Here is an 18,544-nt window from a genome sequence, read left to right as displayed (position 1 = left end):
TCTATTTTGTATTTTTGATATTATATACATTGATTGTGAGACAGCTCTAATTTTAGCTTAATTATTTCGTGTAAGTCATGATTGTAAATGCTTCTCTTCTCCATTTTTCACACACAAAGTTGCTGATTAGGAATAAATTATTATATAACGAGTTAATTTCTTGCTAAATATAATATTGCTCACACATATGCATTATTTTGATTCACTGAACAAAATACAACAATTCCAAAACATTTCCAGATAAAGATACCCACATAAATGAAAGGGGCAAACATTGGTTGACAACAGATACAATACATCGTGCTTAGTAAATAACATTATTTTTAGAATGATAATTTCAGTATTTGTAGTTTGTCATATATTTAATTTATGGCACATAACAAGAGACAGGATGACATGTAAAAAGGAACATTCAAGCCTAGGCTACTGCATAGATACACCGCCCCCCCCCCAAAAAAAAAAAGGATAATCATAAAAAGTGGAGAAAAATATGATGTGAATAATAAGTTAACAATTAAAAATTTCGTAATTATAATCACTATTTTCAAAAAGTACATCTAGTAGAAGAATGGACAGATGTTGTCATTGCATATTATCTCTTCCATGTAAAAATACAAAAATATAAAACCCTCAAAAAATCTTTGTCTATTATATAATACAGATAAGGCAAAGAAAATCATTGCTGTTTCAAATTTAGACAATATATCAGAAAGATTACAAACCGTGATATACAGTAATGTAATAAATAGAATCAATATTTACCGAGTCAGAAAATCAACATCAATTTTCAATTCACAATTATCTAACAGTGAAATCATTGAAAGACAAATTATTGTTATAAGGCAATATTTATCACTATACCCATGAAACTTCAAGGTGTCCTTTTTTGAAAGAACAGTTATTGGAAGCACAACAATTTGTTTCATGTACTATTTCTCAGTTGCCTGATGACTGTACTATTTTAAACACAAGATGGCAGCATGCCACTTGTACCATAGCTAGTTGAGAGAGGAAGCCTTGCCAATCTGTGATTCGTTTTGTAAACAGTAAAAGGGTTTGCTCTCCCAGATTCAAATTGAAACCTCAACAAATTTGACCTCAATGTATTTGACTATTGTAAGAATATGCTTCAAAGTAGATGGATTCACAAAAAAATTGTAAAGCAATGTATATCTCACTTCTTTTCAGCCAATTGTTTTTTTGTAAGAAAATTATTTTAAAAATCCTAATTTTTCTTATTTCACCTTCTTCACACACAAAGTTCATGGCATATAATAAAATAATTCAGGGAAAAGGACAATGCACTAGCGGTGACTTTTGTATAATGTTTCAGATGCATGCATGTACAGTGAAGTCTCATTGTAACGACCTCCTTGGGACGAGAGAACTTGCCATGTTGTATTGAAACCTATTTAAATCTTGGTTTAAAAAAAAAAAAATAGAATACAGAAAGACAAACATGATAAATGTCCAGTGTGAAAGGGAAAGGGGTGGGGGAAGGGGCACAGCACAAACAATAAATTGCCTTCAATCCAATTTATCTGATGGCGGCAGCTCTGATATTAACAAGGAGGAAGCAGGAGGCGGGAGGGGCACTGAATCCCCCTACCCCCCAAAAAAACAAAACAAAGCAACAACAAAAACATTGCCTTTAATCCATGTGATCTGAGGAAGGCGGCTCTGATATTAAAAGTTTTATGTTAGATTCCTGAGATAGTTGTAATAGTTGAGTGCAGATATCACCAGGTAGTGGATTGTGCTCCAGGTTGATTTCTTGGATTCCAGGCATTCCACACAGTTTGCTTGCATCTAGATCTGCAGAGACAACAGGGAAATAAACAAAAGGATATTATTGTTAAATGATGTTTATCAACACAATTTCTTGAAGATTTAGGAACTTTATTGGTAGTAAGTACAATGGCCAGAAGTTAGCCAGAGGTTTAACCCTTTTGTGGTTAAACTTGACTCTAGACCTAAGGTCGGGCATAACTAAATTAGTAAAATACAGACGATAGTATTTCCTGGCTTCTCTGTTTTCATCATTAATTAATTACATTTTCACATCGTTAAATTTGTTTTATTTTAATTTGGATTCCAATATGTGCATTCTTAAATTGGAGTACCATTCTTACTCTAACAAACATGACAATTCTACCTCTAATACAAAGAGAATAGTAAATCAGTGATGCATTCATGATTGTAAGGAGGGGGGGGGGGGGGGTACTGGTGGCACAATTCAACAATTTCTGACAAACAGAGAACAAGTTTATAACAATTATAGTTGGTAATTTCATGACCCAAAACAATATTGGTAGGATGTGAAGGCCTACCTGTGATTACATTGTGGCTCAAATCTAATATTCTGAGGGCTGGCAATTCATAGAAGCTCTCTGGCAAGGTGGATAGCTGGTTGTGCGAGACATTCAATGTTTCTAGGAGAGTCATCTCATTGATTTCATCGGGTAACTTCTCAACCTTGTTATCTGAAACGTTTAGAGCTACATAGAAAATATATAGGAGTAAATAGGAAATACAAGTATGAAAAACGCGAACAAAGGTAAAATGAACATCCAAACAGAAAGAGAGGTCACATGAATGATAAGCATCAATTTGATAATGACCTTGTTCATTTGACATTCACAATCCTTGACTAGCTCGCTTTAGATTCACAAGGAGATCAAACAGCAAAAGAATTATTAGACATAAAGAAAAGAACAAAAATATAGAAAGAAAAGTAATGATCAATTCGGGGTCTCTTACATATTATGCTCCTAATCATTCTTACCTGTAACTTTGGGGAATTTCAAAGGAAGTTTCTTTGATATTATAGTGAGTGCATTATGGGAAAGGTCAAGGGTTGACAACTCGGTGTTTCTCAGGAGATGGTAGACTGCTTGCGGAACAGCTTCTAAGAGACAACTTGATAAATCTGATGAAAAAAAGAGCCAAAATAAGCTTAAATCAGAAAATGACCGACTAAAGAGGGCACAAGAAACCGATTATACTACATGTATTTCTTTCATTGAAATTAGATATCAGGGCCAGCTCATAATCAATTTCATTTAATCTTTTATTTATCAAAAACAAAAATCAAAAGTCAAAACCATAGTATTCATATGAATAATTATGACATAGACTACTGCATCATTTTATTCCCCAGAAACATAGGAACAATTGATTTCCAGGAGGCAATTGGTTAAAGCTAAAGACCAGTTATGGTCATGCAAATGCGTAGTGAAAGAAATGTTGTGAAATCGATGATTGGTAATAAGAGCTTCCAGTTCATTTTTTGAAATTGGGGCGTTTCCAATACTGGTCTTTACCTTAAACTGATAATTAACATGCTGAAGAAAAAAAAGGTACATTTTTTTGAGTCTTCACAAATTGGATAAGGATTGTATGTTCTTTCCATATTATAATCATCCCAACATAATTATATCCTAAATGAATTCTGTCGTCATGTACGACGGTATTAAGTGAATGGACAATCTAAAAATAGACTGCATGCAAAAAATTGCAATATGTTTTTTTGACACAGGTACAAAATGATACAAAATCCTCAAATATTATCCTCAGGGGCCAGGCCCAGGAATCCCAGTAAAAATGGCAACATCAGACAGCAATTAAAATAGACCCAGAGATCTACCTGAACAAAAATGAATACTAGAGTCTTGTTTAAGGGAAAGCATGTATGTATCATTTGTACATACCGATGATGAAGATCTACCTTTAATATATTAATAGTTTGCATGGGAAAATAAAGGGGCGTGGCTGCCACGCCCATCTCTACGCATAAGTTGGCTTGAGGCATCGGACACGGACGGACACCAGCGCCTCAGCTCTCGGCCACTGACTTTGAATAAGTACCTTTTCTGCAAAGACGCGAGCCGGAGACGCGAGCTGCTAAAACTACATCTACAAGCTATCTATCCGCGCAATACAGTCTTACAGGTGAAGATCTATATGAAAAACCTTACATTATGAAATAAATATATCACCTAATTGTTTATCTTCTTGTGCCTTCTCACATCTTAGTACAACTCTTGTCACAGCTTCTGCTGCCATTTTGAGTAAAGCTGTCATGTGAGCTGAGAACTCGGTTTTCGGATTTTCCGGAGAATAAAGTCAACCTTGAATAATAGTCCGAACTTTCAACCCTAGCTCCAAAGGTTATTGTAGGCGTGCGTGCGTGCTTGCTACAATCACGTGGTTTTGTTTACATCATCTTCGTAGGAAGGAGCATTGATTGCATGTGTCGTCGACCCATTGGAACAAATCCAACTTGAAAATTTACGATTTTTCTCGACTACAGTCTTTCTGAATTTCTTAGAGTCTCATTGAAATAGTATATAATTAGAAATAATATCAATTTTCGCTTCAGAATTTTCATATTCGATACAGCTGAACGTGATTATGGAAAATATGGCATGTTTATTTCCATAAGATGTGATTTCTTCGGTAACTTCAGCAAGGCTAAATTTGAGTATCAATTTGGTACATGATTAAATACTAAAGGAAAAAAAGAATTATTGATTATTGCCAGTGTTTTATGGATATAAAAGCATATAATTTTCTTTAAATATACTAAGTTGTACAAATATTATATTAACAAGTATTATTGATTGAAATTAGACTTAAAAATATATTTTTTTAAGTCACTCATAAAATTGGCAACACGAGTACCTCCTCGCTGTAACGTCCGATGCGGATTTCCCCTACAAATCCGTCATCACAATATTTACCTTCAAACGAACCTCAAAAGCCTTCCCTTCCTTTGCAACTTTAGCTGTCCCGTAATCTCCAAAAAATCAAGCAAAATGTCAGCCCCTGCAGCAAGTCGTCAACTCAGCGCAGGTCGGGATATTCCGTCGAAAAGAGTAACCGTTAACGACCCATCGCAGCTTCCCCACGATTACAGCACAACACCAGGAGGCACTCTGTTTTCAACCACCCCTGGAGGTGCGTATGCAAGGTCCCGCATGTTTACATACGGGGCGCTCTCTCCGCTGTCGCGCTGCTGGCGCCGTCGTCGTCATGTTATCGAACAATGTTTATAAATTATACCTCTGTAGTAAACTAGGTCTAGTCTAGAGTCTAGACAATAATAACCGTCTGGTATATTGGGAATTAAGTTAAAACTAATAAAAGAGCAATCCAATCCTCATTTGTATCATTTATGAAACTTGAAAGCAGGAAAACGGAAGTTTAAAAAAAAAAAAAAAAAAAAAAAAAAAAAAAAAAAAAAAAAAAAAAATCGGTTTTAATGCCATGCCAAAAATAATGTCTAGATCTAGACGTGTCTAGATCTAAGTAAATTTATATTGGCAGTTTGGTCAGTGGATTGTGACATAGTTTCGGATAACTCTTCCATTTCATTTGTCATGTACAAAAATAGTGCCTTCTCCCTTGGCTACTACTACTTTGTACTAGGGCCTAGCTAGGGAACTGGTCCGAGAATGAGGATCGTCCGCATAAAGTTTAAATGGGAATATCCTCGTAAAAAAAGACAAATTGCGTCGTAATTTTTTTTTTTAGCTGACATTTTTTTCTGCGGATGAAGGGTTCCCATTCCGTGTGCTGGCAATGCAAAATAATTCCGGATTCCGCGTTATATAACCCTAGTACGCCGTCTATTTTTACGGTTTGTCCGTCTTCCTGAGGATTTATTGTTCATAATCATAACGTGAAAGTCTCTGTGCTGCGTCAATGAGAAATGCATCATGGAGCATCATCGCAAAATCAGTTATTTTAATAAGGATCGTCTGTGAACGATCCTTATTTTCTAGGACCAGCACCCCTACTGCTTGGTACTTGGTACTTGGTTGGGTAATCCCTTTGGCAGCTCACTCAGGAAGCTATACTGGGATGGTAGGTGAGGCAAGTGACTACAAGGAGTGTCATGAATTGCTGGAATGGTGTGTGGACAAAGCACTTGTCAATTTACAGTAAAATATGCTAAGTCCAGTGCAAGTAAAAACCAAGCTAGTAAGCTTATATGATGTGAGAACCAACGGGGGGCTGCATCATTCTGATGGAGGGTAGAGCAGCCTCCTTGAAGTTGGTTATTCCTGTTGCATTGACTGCTGAGCCTGGCAGATGGTTCCAGATCCTTATTGCTCTTGGGTAGTATGAGAACTTGAAGGAGTCGATAGTTGCAACAGGAATTACATACTTCAGGTTGTGGTCATGTCTTCCGAAGTATGTAGCAGGGATAACAATAGTTGGTGCAGGTATGGAGACAAGTCGGTGATGGATCTTGTAGAGAAGGGTGCATTGGTCGAGGATTCGACGTGTGTGAAGCGTGTCCCACCCTAGAGCTGCCACAAGAGCTGATGGTGATGTGGTGTATCTGTAGTCACGGTACACAAAGCGAGCCGCTGTTCTTTGTACTTGCTCTAGCATTTTTGTGACTGTGACGCTGTGTGGGTTCCAAGCCTCCGAGGCATACTCCAATTGGGGGCGCACTAAGGCTGTGTAGGCCCTGGACTTTACATCCCTGGTACAGGGTGAGAGAGTCCTGCGAAGAAGACCTAGGGTACGGCTTGCTTTATGCCGGATGGTTTGGCAGTGCTTGTTCCAACGGAGATCAGCAGCAACCATTACTCCAAGGTACTTGTACTCTTTCACTCTCGGAATCAGTCCATTTGACAGGTGGTATTCTCGGATGCTGGGAGTACGCTTCCGTGTGATGGTGAGGATAGCGCACTTTTTCACGTTGAAGTCCATCATCCAGTTTGAAGACCACCTGGACAGCTGTTGGAGATCGTCCTTTAGGATTTGATGGTCCTCAGGGCATCGAATCTCACGATAGACGGTGCTGTCATCTGCGAAGAGACGCATTGTGGACTGGATGTTGTCTTGGATATCGTTGATATACAACAGGAAGAGGGTAGGGCCGATGACGGATCCCTGGGGGACTCCAGATGTTACATCCCTCCATGTTGATTTGGATCCATCAACTACGACTGCCTGTTGTCTATCAGTGAGGATAAAAATATATTAATATTATGGTTACCATATTATTTTATGGTCCTCCAAAAAGAAAAAGCCCTTCTGAGTTAAATCGTGTCCCAATTTATGTTTCTTAAGAATGTGACATATTATTGAAGCTTTCATCTCAAACTATTATTATTAAAGGGTCCAAATCTTTGTTGAAAACTTTGAGATATAAGCTTTTATACGTCACAGTCTCAAAAACATAAATTAGGACAAATCAAATTTTCACATACTTAACAAATTTCAAACCTTTGTAAGACTAAGGGTATGAAAAATTCAGTTAACTGTACATCTCTAACTGGAAAATTTGTGACCTATGTTTATACCTTTACCTTTTATACATGTAGGAACACGCATCATTTACGACCGAAACTTCCTGTTGAACATGAGAAACTCCCCGCTCAGCCAGACCCCTCCCAAGAATCTGCCTTCAATCCCTGGCGTCACCTGTCCAGAAGTGGGCGCTGGTGCCGAAAAACCCAACGGAGCGCGCAAGACTGCCACCAAAACAGGTATGTTGAAATGGAGTCGGGCTAACTCAAACCTGGGGACAACACGGCCCTGCTGCTAAAATGATCATTTTTTTTGCAGGTTTAGGGTCAGGATTAGGGTAAAATGAAGAAAAAAAATGACCATTTTTGCAGCGTGGCCGAGTTGTCCCCGGGTCTGAGCTACCCCGGATCCGTTGAAATATAAAATACACCAAATCAAACCAGAAAATTGAGGAAATTGTTATGGACAGCGGTCTGCAATGCAGGAAAAATATATTGAGCTGCAAATATTTGGTGTTGTATCAATTGTGATTCAAGTATTTTTGTGGCATGAAAGGAAGCGATTCTGAACCGTGAAAGTTATGCCCATGAAAGTTTCCGGTTCATAATTTAGTTGTCTTGGCAAGTTTATATAGAAGTTTGATATTTGAGCTTTTGTTTTTATACAGTCTGTCTTTATTCTTTCTCAATGAAGCAAAATAGAGTTCAAGATCTTTCTACATGTACTTCAATCATCATTGCATGTAAAGATAACACTGATCAGACTTGTAGCCTGTAGATTCTGTTTCAACACCTTTGACTTTGGAAATCACATGATTGTCTGTAAATGATTTTTATTTTTAAAATAAAGAAGAATAAGACAAAGACAGATCAGATTGAAAAAATAAAACTGTAAGTAGTGTGATTTCCCAGTAGCAGAGTAATCACCCGGAAGATGATAGATAATTGTCTTCTCTGAAGACATGCTGGTCAACTCATATTTGTGTTTCTCCCAAAGAATCCTTATCAAATTTTTGACCTAAAATTGTTAAGAAGAATAGGAGAGAGGCTTTTTAAATGCCATTTATTGATGCAAAAATGGACTATTGTTATTTGTTAACAAGTTTTAAAGCACCACTGCACTACTTACAGCTACCTGCGACCGCTATAGCAAACAATGCCTAATCGGTGCCTGTTGGTCCCCCATGATCCCCTTTTTCTTATGTTAATTGAGAGCTGATTTGATGAGTACACCACCTGTCAGTGATCTTGCAGGGAGGTCTTACCCATCATGGCCAAACTAGTACATACTAGCCTAGACTCCCTAGTACATACAGGCTTTAAAACTGGAAAGCAGCAAAAGTGTCTGCTTTAACAGTGTATAATTTTAACAGTTTGTAAGGCATGCCCTGGTACCATACAGCTGTATATCCACTTCATATTCTCTCCATTTCATATTCTCTCCCTTCAATTCTTTGTCTCTGTACCAGACCCTGCTGAAGATCAGTTCCAAATGGACATCTGAGACTGAGGACCAACATACAATGAAACAACTGTTCGAGAAGGCTAGTTAAGACAAAAAAGAAGGAATGTGTACTGCTGGTAAAAAAAAAGAAGACATATGATACTGAACTGTTTATTTCACCACTGCAGTTCTACTTGTTATGTTTACTTAATAAGTTCCTGATAGAGAAAAAATATATAAATTTAATCAAAATATTAAATGGAAATCCTGTCCTATTTGTCAGGTCAAAGTGAGACTTGTGTATTGTCAAACAAATCATACCCTGGAATTCCTTGTTTTGTCCAGTGGGTGTTTTCAAAACATATTTCCTGACAATTTTTTTGAAAAGGCTCCTGTCCTGACGTCCGAAATAAATATTGCATAAATATTATTTCAAGAGAACAAGGGGCAAGATTCTGATCTTGAGTAATGCAGCATAAAGTTGACTCATGATAAGTTTAAAACGTCATTAGTCCCTAACCGCTTGTCTCTCTGTCAATGCAAATGTATAAGTATATTTACCACACAGATTCTAGGTGCAATACATTTTTTACAAAAATTGTGTCATACATTTCTTGTTCTCTTCAAATATCTTTTCATTCGTAATCGTAAGCCTTACTTTGTCAGCTTTTCTTCATAAGCATAGCCACAAGGCACAACAATTTAGTGTTGATATTTTCAGCTCATTTGAGCTAAAATACTTGTGATTATGAAAGATATAAATGGTAACACATCCAAATCGCAATTGCTTACTTTTTCATAATTTTATAGTTTAGAGGGAGAGGAGATGCTGGATTATACATTAGGACATACATGCATGTAGATTCCTATTAAGGTGTAGTAAGAGAAATCGGGTCTCTGAGCATACATGTGCAGAAATTTGTTCGTAGGAGCATCCTTGCATTTATATCAATCAAACCAAACTCTGACATGGTCATTTTGTTTTAGTGCTACATAAATGTATATCGAGTAATCGAGTTGTTACGACATATCGCGAGGTCCCACTTTCTTTAGGCAGCTCTTTCTCATAGTATAGTATTTCATTTGATGATGTATTCTTCATTGTGAGATCATTACCTGTTAATGTCACCTTGACATCGTACAAAAGATAGTCCCATCGTCGACCTTGAATTTTGCCATCTTTCATTTTATTCTTTCTCTTCTCGCCAGTATTGTTAGATTCCCACAGTTGGGCCATATTGATTTTGTCTATTTTGATGGGGAGAAATTTAGGTTATAAAAAATGTTCCATCACCACTGCATTTTTTTTCATTGGATGGCATATGATTTCTTAAGGGAACCTGCGGCTAAACTATATTACCTCAATAGATTGTACATAGGAAATGGTATCCTTTCTAGCACTTTTAATTCTCCCGTTGAGTTTGTAGTTGGGCCCGAAAGTTGACATACACCTGGTAGAAAAGCAGTACAAAATTTCACTCATTCCTGCCTGCTTTTCACATCAGGAAGATGGACAAGTTTTGTCTCTGTTTTATTGGATATGCACTGTACATGTAGTTTGTACATCACTTATCACTGTGAGACATATTAGGGCCTAAGACATATAAACATGGGACTTCCAGGTTTATGTTAACTTTCGGGCCCAACTATATATATATTTGTGTGATTATCGCAGCTTCATCATTTACATGTACATACAGTATGTACAAACTGCAAAAACACATCTTAACATGAAATTAACGCAACAAAAATACTTCTTACTAACTGGTTATTCTAGAAGCATTCCTTTTTCTTACACTCAAACAGACTTTTTGTACAACTAAAGATGTCTTGTTTTGTGTAGAAGACTACCTTTACCATCCCTTTCTCATAAGAAGAAACGGTGCTCTATTCCGACGCAATAAATTGGGATGGACGTAATAGGGCACTTTCTCCTCATTTTTAAGGGAGTTAAGTCATATGATATAGATCATACTGAAATGGCAGCAGTGTAGAGAAAGACTGCTAATCATGTATTTTTGAGATACTTGTGCTATCTATATTATGCTGAAACATAAATCAACCCGCTTATTGCCTAAGAGGAGGTGTCGACTTGGACAATCTTTCCACTTTGGTAAAAAAAATTGACATGCAATTTCCCACTTTTGCAAGTTTTTGCATTAACAATGCATATAAACATATGGTTTGTCCATGGTCCATGTACTGTTGACTTATTCAGGAAAATTCTAAGTGTCTAGAAATATCACTTTAAGCAATGTACGCATGTACTTTAAGATAAAATTATTTCTGTGATGCAACTGGAAGTAAAGCCTGACTGATTCATGTCATCCCTTCATCAGATTTTAAATCATGTCTGGGGACAAAAATTAAATAAAAATGAAGTGATGGCGTAATCTTGTATACATGTGTGAATACTGTAACGTTCTTTCAGAGTTCTTTAGAAAGTTCTTTCAGTGAAATATTTGTTTATTTTGGGACAAGGGTTTGTAGTATTTTGAATAACTATGTGAATGCTGTTCAAAATTGTCTTTTTAATCTAATTACTACTACAACATGTATCACGTTCATGTGATTTTGGGTCCAAGCCTTTGCGTTTTTATATTTTGGTCAAATTATTCTGTCATAAGAGAATTTAAATGAGATAAATAATATTTTACAAAGGCTTTTGCTGTACTTACAAAAATTCCATTTTTTTTTCTTCATGTGATGTAACTGGGGGAATAATATGATTCTGGATCGAGTCTTATTCCAAATAGTGAATACATTACAGCAACTGATACCAATTTGAAGAAAATGTGCTGAGATTATTAAGTTACTGCCAATTCCTCTTTGGTCAGCCTACCTTTTTGCCTTATTATTTAACAGTTCCAAATATTTACTTCTGTTCTAATTTGTATTGTCTCGTCATCTGACATTTACTAGGAGAATGCTTAAAGGAGCCTATCAACTTAATGCTTCCTATTAACAATGTATAGGCCCTCGTTTCACGAAGAGTTGTACTTGATCAAAAATCAATCGCAAGTCCTCCAATCAATGGAATATTAATGGCATATATTTGTGTTGATTGGAGATGCGATTGATATCATACATTGTATCAACTTTTTATAACATGGCCACGATGATGTAAAATGATGATGTCCTTTTAACCAGTTCTGTACTCTGCAAAGATACAAATTTGGTAACTTTTTCCTTTCCAAGTAAAACTTGGGGGTATTCTGATGCTGAATCATAAAAGGGGGTTCTAAGACTGGGGATGGGAAAACAGGTTCATCATGGGTAACCATTTTTCAACCCCTTTTCATCGACCACCGTCTAGATCCTTTGTAATTTATTTTGATATAAGAGAACTTTATGGATTCATTCATAAGCTGTATGGAAAGATTTATGATAATGACAATGTGATATTTTGTGTTTCTGAACCTCATAAAGGCCACGTATGGCGTTCCTTCTTATAGAAAGGAAAACAAAATGACTACCTGTGGATATTTCTTATTTTAATGGATGTGATTCTTGTGTTTTTGGTTTGGTGTGTGATAGCATTTATTTGTATTCTGATCAATGTACATGTATTTAGTGATGATAATAATCATACAATATACACTGTTGTTCATAAAAATGGAATAATTTTTCATAACCTCTATTCATGAAATGACTGTCAAAATATTGTTCTTTCTTGATAGGTACATGTATTCCCAGAACTTTATTCATCAATCTTTCTATGACTCTTTAGATTGATGAATAAAGTTCTGCGAATATACGATACATGTATAAATATATTCCAACTCTATGGGAAACAGTGTACCGGTATGCCCTATCTTTTATGGAGCTTCGGTAGCTATTTCCTTTGTGTGAAAGCAGCAAATGAGACAAACAAACCAATTAAAAAAAAAATTAATCTGCCAAATGATATGAACAAATAAAAAAAAAAAAAAGCTCATAGCAGTTCAGTGTCACCTTTTAGTAAATGTTGTTCTTTATTATATCTTTTGATCCACAATTCTAGAAATTAAACGTTGTACATGTACTGTACATGAGCAGAAACAAACGGCAAAAATCCAACAATTCTGAGTCCATTTCTAATGCAGTACATTTTTTGAAAATGAATACCGGTAAGAACAATTTAATTTTGCATAACCATTACAGTCTCAATTATTTATCTCTATTTCTATCTCAGTCTCTCAACACTGTTAAATTTATAATCACTATTCTTGTGTACAAATTGGCAATTTCTTGTTGAACTTCTAGAAACCCCAAAGTGACATTTTTTCTTTCTTGATGAGACAGTGATCTTATTATCCTACTTTATTCTGTATGAGTATTGTCCTGAATATCTACCAGAAATATACTCGACAAGATAACTGTTTACAGTAGAGAGTAGCATTCGTTAGAGAGTCTTGTATATTCAAGAAAAAATATATATCGAGAAAGAGGATATAGTGATAATTCTGTACATAAAGCACATGAAGAAATACATAAACTATACACATAGACATCGAGGTACACTTTTGTCTGTGTACAGATCGATGAGTACATGTATAGCTTGTTTACTCACAAGTCACCACTTATCTTCAATAATGACCTCTGAATGACCTGTGAATATTTGATAATAGATATGACTTGGTACTCTGCCATTATTATGTTTTATAATACGCTGCTGTGATTGATAAGGTCTTCTTTATCTGATGATAAATCACTCCTGACAGTTGTGTACTTGTTTGTCACCGATCGGATAACCCAGAAACCTTTATGCAAAATATCTATTCTCTGTTTAGATCTTTTGTTTGTTGTTGATGTTGTATGGTGTTACATCATGTACAAACACATTCCCATACTTGCCCTAGGCAAACAAATATACTAGTAGACATTTAGCAAATGGTTTGAAGTTTATTTTGCCCAATAGGGCTAAAGTACATGTGTGCAGTATTTGTACGTTATTATTAGTTTCACAAATAAGTTACTGAAAATTGATTTTATTACAGATAAAAACAAAAAAGGTAATTGGTTTATCATTCTTTACACTTCCTCTCTATCATCTCTCTCTCTCTCTCTTTCAAATATTCCCTTTTCCTCTCTTCTCCCAACCAACTTTGCCACCTCCTCCCCTTCCCTTTATATCTGTCACTCCTCCCTCCTCTCCTCTCTGTGTCATCCTATCTCTTCCCCTTCTTCCTCCCTTGTCTCATGAATCACCCACTCTCTTTCTCTCTGTCTCTCTCTGTCTCTCTGTCTCTCTCTGTCTCTCTGTCTCTCTGTCTCTCTCTCTCTCTCTCTCTCTCTCTCTCTCTCTCTCTCTCTCTCTCTCTCTCTCTCTCATAGTTTCTTCTATTTTCTCCCCTTTTCTTTCTCATGTATCATCTCCAATATATATCCAAGTCCAATAACATTAAACACCATAGCAAAAGAGAGACAACTACACATCTTTAGTGAAAAAAGAAGACAAGATGCCTTTATTCTGTAAGTTAAATTGAGATGAACAAGCTTAAAGAAGAACTGTGTTAAAGAATACATCCAATATGTACAATGCCTAGGAGGCCATATCTATAAAACTTTTTTCAGCCGAAAAGTACAGATAAATGTTTAGTACAACACTGAGGTATGATTTACTACTAAGGAAATATCACACCATCATCAGGATGTAAGGAAATATACAAAAGAACATAAAGAAGCTATATTATTTGCAAGTGGAATCTTGAATTTTGAAGGTATTTTGGTTGCCTCCCTTGCTTCCAAATCTGAGATTTAACTCCCTAGTATTATTCTTAAGATCTCTTGTATTTGAGATGCAACAACACATTTGCAAAATATAGTAATAGTACACCAGCAGTAACATGTCACTATGCACTGGCATGGAATTGCATAACAATCTGCACCTGGAAACTAAACAAAGACGCTTATTTTATAAACATTTTTGTTAGCATCAAATTTGTAAAAGGGGACAAATTGATAAAGAACAATCTAGATATTTGCATGAGTTGCATAGACTTAGAAGTTAAAACTGTCAGCACTAAACACAAGTCTAGAAGTTTTGAATTTTTGGTGTGACAAATGGAAGTATTATATTTGACATTACAATATGTCACCTGAAAAAAACAAGAACAACAAATTCAAATGTATTTAAACAAAAGAAATTGGCCCTGCCTATAACAGTTTAATCTGAGAGATTTTGAATGTTTGTTCAACCACCGAGAACATAACATTTCATGTCATGTTTTTTTTCAAACAAATTATTTGCAAAGAGGTGCAAATTTCAGTTTAAATTGTTATTACAGTCATATATCCACACATTAATAACTCACTATTACTGAGTATTTGTTAGAAGAATCAACTCTCATTCTTTGAGTTCAGTCGTTACAAACATGTTAAACATACAGGCATGCAAATATGAATTGGATGAAAAAAACTCATCATTGTGCCATCATTAATATATAACTTCTTGAAGAAAATACACATACTTCATCAACCTCAACATTTCAAATGTAACAAGAAAATAGTACTGAAAAAAAAAAAAAAAAATTAATATTAGTACCGATACAATGCTATATAACTGTTAAAGTTTGATTACCTTATTATGTACTTTTGTTTGAGATAATCAGAAATGACTTTATCCATTGGTCATAGCTGAAAACCAGAAGAAGCTAACAGATAAAGGAGTGCTGTACAGAGTGCCCCTGAAAAAGGACAACCCAAGTTTGTTGGTAAATCACTCAAGAATTCCAAACCATTATTTACAAAAATAATCTGTACATCTTTGGAAAGCTCATTTTCCCTCTTTTCTTATGACACCAACTCCCAGATTAAGAGGTCATGCATGACTGATTTCTGACAGTCTGAAATATTGAGCTTTGCAATCACATATAAATTAATCAAGGAATAATTTGCTACTATCGATTTATTTACCCGTAAACTGGGCTTCCCTTTTTTCTTGGACACCCTGTATAATAGATTACTGTACACATAAAGAATCTCAAATAGGCCTATATACTAATGCCATCTTTAAAACAATATCACATTAAAGACATTCTACATAAGTTTAAACTACATTTAAATAAGTGTCATCATTTTCTACTTCACAGCATTCAAGACTTCCTTGTTCTACAAAGTATACATGAAGGTGTGCAGCATTTATAAATTTCAAGATGGAAAAATATAAATATTCTTTTCAAAAGCAGAATAATATTCTATGCTAAGGTGATTTGTAATACCAAGTCATCACGTCAGTCTGGTGGTTTATCCTTCAATATAACTAACTTTTAGAAATTAAACTTCTTTAGATATGTATGGCACCGAAAGGAATCTCTTTGATACAAACTGTATGAATAAAATCTATGACCACAATATACATATGGTGCTCTACACAGGTGCATAGGGCACAAGAAAAGTAATTATGGAGTCCTGGGCCCCATCTTACTAAGAGTTGCGATTGATCCAAATTAATCGCAACTTTGCAGTCTTTTATCTCTTATAGTTGCGATTGATATCAACTCTTTGTAAGACGGGGGCCCTGCCCTACAAACCACCACACACAAAAGTATATAAGATGAGTTGTGAGAAACATACAGCAAAACTAAATGTTCTTTTTTGTTTTAAAATTAGATGCTGCAATTTTTACGTTGCTTCTACTACATTTGCTCTGTGATCAATTTTGGATACTAACAAATTCCCAACTTCGACCTTGCACCAAACACTATCGCTACCCCTAAACCTCACTGACAACCCAAATCACTAACCTTACCCTAACCCTATATGTCATTGTTGGAATAAAGTCTAGAGCACATGTCATCAGGGAATCTGTTACCGGTAGGTCACCGAATTTGGTTATGAAAACATTCAAAGACAAGTCACAACACTATAGGTACTTCTAAAAAAAAAAGTTGCATTATAATGTCATGGGAAGCTCGAGTTGTTCAGGTTCTGATTATGTGAACATATCACGTTAAATTTTATTTCAGCAGGGTTTGAATTTTAAATACGTGACTTACTGTTCAACATAAAGCATACTGTTTATTGTCAGGAGGATTTATTATTTTCTGAACATTTCAGCCCTTTGGTATATTTACAGAGCCCAATGATCTCTATAACATGCATGGATAGCTTGTTAATCCATGCAGCTGAAGCCAGTCCGACAGCCATTCTACAACTCCACTCTATCCATGCAGACACAGCAGTTTTGAAGGTTTTCTTCGAATCCCAACCAATCGGTGACAAAGTATAGAATATTTCTGTGTAAAATTTGAAGCAACACAAATAAATTCTGCTAATAAATTGGCAAATGAATTAGTAAATGAACAAATTTCATTAAAAAACTAGATGGAATTCGACTGCGCGCAGTCGAAAATGATGCCTCCGTTATAGAGCAATTTTACAAACCAAAACAGAAAAAAAAAATTGAATTCACGTTCAATGGTAATCCATTGACAGGTTCTCAGAATATTGTGATTACAAGCAATTTCTCATATACATATATGACCCTTTGATCTTTGACCTCATGACCATAAAATCTACTCAGTTCATTGGCTCTGCAAGATGTTCTGAGTTAAATAGTAATCCATCTGTCAGTTCTAATGAGAATGCGTTCACAAGCTATTTTTGCATACATAATGGGCCCATGACCTTTGACCTTTGACCTTATGAACCAAGAATCTACTCAGTTCATTGGCTCTGCAAGTAACAAACATGACCTACATGTAATTTTGGCATGAATCCATCAATCGGTTCTTGAGATAACGCGATCACAAGCTGTTTTTGCATTCATAATGTGCGCTGTGGCCTTTGACCTTTGACCTACGTGCTCCAAAATCTAATCAGATTGTCTTCTTATGGTGATACACACTATCATTAAGTTTGAAGTTTAAATCTCCAGTGGTTCTTGAGATATTATGATAACAATCTCAATGTATGGAATTTCATAAGTTGACCTCTGTGACCCTTGACCTTTGACCTACGTGCTCTAAAATCTAATCAGATCGTCTTCCTATGGTGATACATACTATCCTTAAGTTTGAAGTTTTTACATCTCCAGTGGTTCTTGAGATATGATAACAATCTCAATGTATGGAATTTCATAAGTTGACCTCTATGACCCTTGACCTTTGACCTACGTGCTCCAAAATGTAATCAGATTGTTTTCCTATAGTGATACACACTATCACCAAGTTTGAAGTTTAAATCTCCAGTGGTTCTTGAGATATCATGATAACAATCTCAATGTATGGAATTTCATAAGTTGACCTCTGTGACCCTTGACCTTTGACATACGTGCTCCAAAATCTAATCAGATCGTCTTCCTATGGTGATACATACTATCCTTAAGTTTGAAGTTTAAATCTCAAATGGTTCTTGAGATATCGCGCTAACAAACTCAATACAAGGAATTTCATAAGTTGACCTCTGTGACCTGTGACCTTTGACCTACGTACTCCAAAATCTAATCAGATCGTCTTCCTATGGTGATAAATACTATTCCCGAGTCTTAAGTTTAAATCTTAAATGGTTCTTGAGATATTGTGATAACGGTCAAACGGGACGGACGTACGGACGGACGTACGGACGGACGGACGGACGTACGGACGGACGGACGGACGGACGGACGGACAACCCGAAAACATGATGCCTCCGGCACCACCTTCGGTGGCGGAGGCATAAAAAAGCAACACCCATTTTAAAGAGGTAATAATCAAAATGGTAGACTGTGTGTGTAAAATTTATGTTCCATGCTCGAGAGATCAGTAAGATTTCCCTGTTGGAAACTACTAAGAATGGTTGGAGTTTTACCCTAGTCCAACCTCAAAACCCCTCCCCTCCCCCACCCCACCCTCTGTTTGAATACAAAAGC

General features: G+C 36.0%; 2 protein-coding genes across 2 annotated transcripts; one reads left to right on the top strand and one right to left on the bottom strand.

Moving 5' to 3' along the window:
• Positions 1–1,039: 1,039 nt before the first annotated feature.
• On the bottom strand, positions 1,040–4,546 carry LOC100893867 (leucine-rich repeat-containing protein 20). The gene is made up of 4 exons (XM_003728231.3): positions 3,999–4,546; positions 2,786–2,929; positions 2,331–2,498; positions 1,040–1,815 (listed from the first exon to the last, which is right to left on the bottom strand). The coding sequence occupies exons 1-4, from the start codon at positions 4,081–4,083 to the stop codon at positions 1,652–1,654; spliced, it is 561 nt and encodes a 186-aa protein (XP_003728279.1). The 5' UTR covers positions 4,084–4,546; the 3' UTR covers positions 1,040–1,651.
• Positions 4,547–4,817: 271 nt separating this feature from the next.
• 4e-bp (4E-BP protein) lies at positions 4,818–8,772 on the top strand. The gene is given in 3 exon segments (NM_001083634.1): positions 4,818–4,959; positions 7,344–7,508; positions 8,738–8,772. Coding segments are annotated over 3 exon segments (342 nt in total).
• Positions 8,773–18,544: the final 9,772 nt, after the last annotated feature.

This window comes from Strongylocentrotus purpuratus, unplaced genomic scaffold (genome assembly GCF_000002235.5).
Source record: "Strongylocentrotus purpuratus isolate Spur 01 unplaced genomic scaffold, Spur_5.0 spur5_scaffold_10, whole genome shotgun sequence".
Classification (NCBI taxonomy): Eukaryota; Metazoa; Echinodermata; class Echinoidea; order Camarodonta; family Strongylocentrotidae; genus Strongylocentrotus; species Strongylocentrotus purpuratus.
The sequence above is the reverse complement of the archived record's forward strand: the minus strand, read 5'-3'. Positions and strand labels throughout refer to the sequence as shown.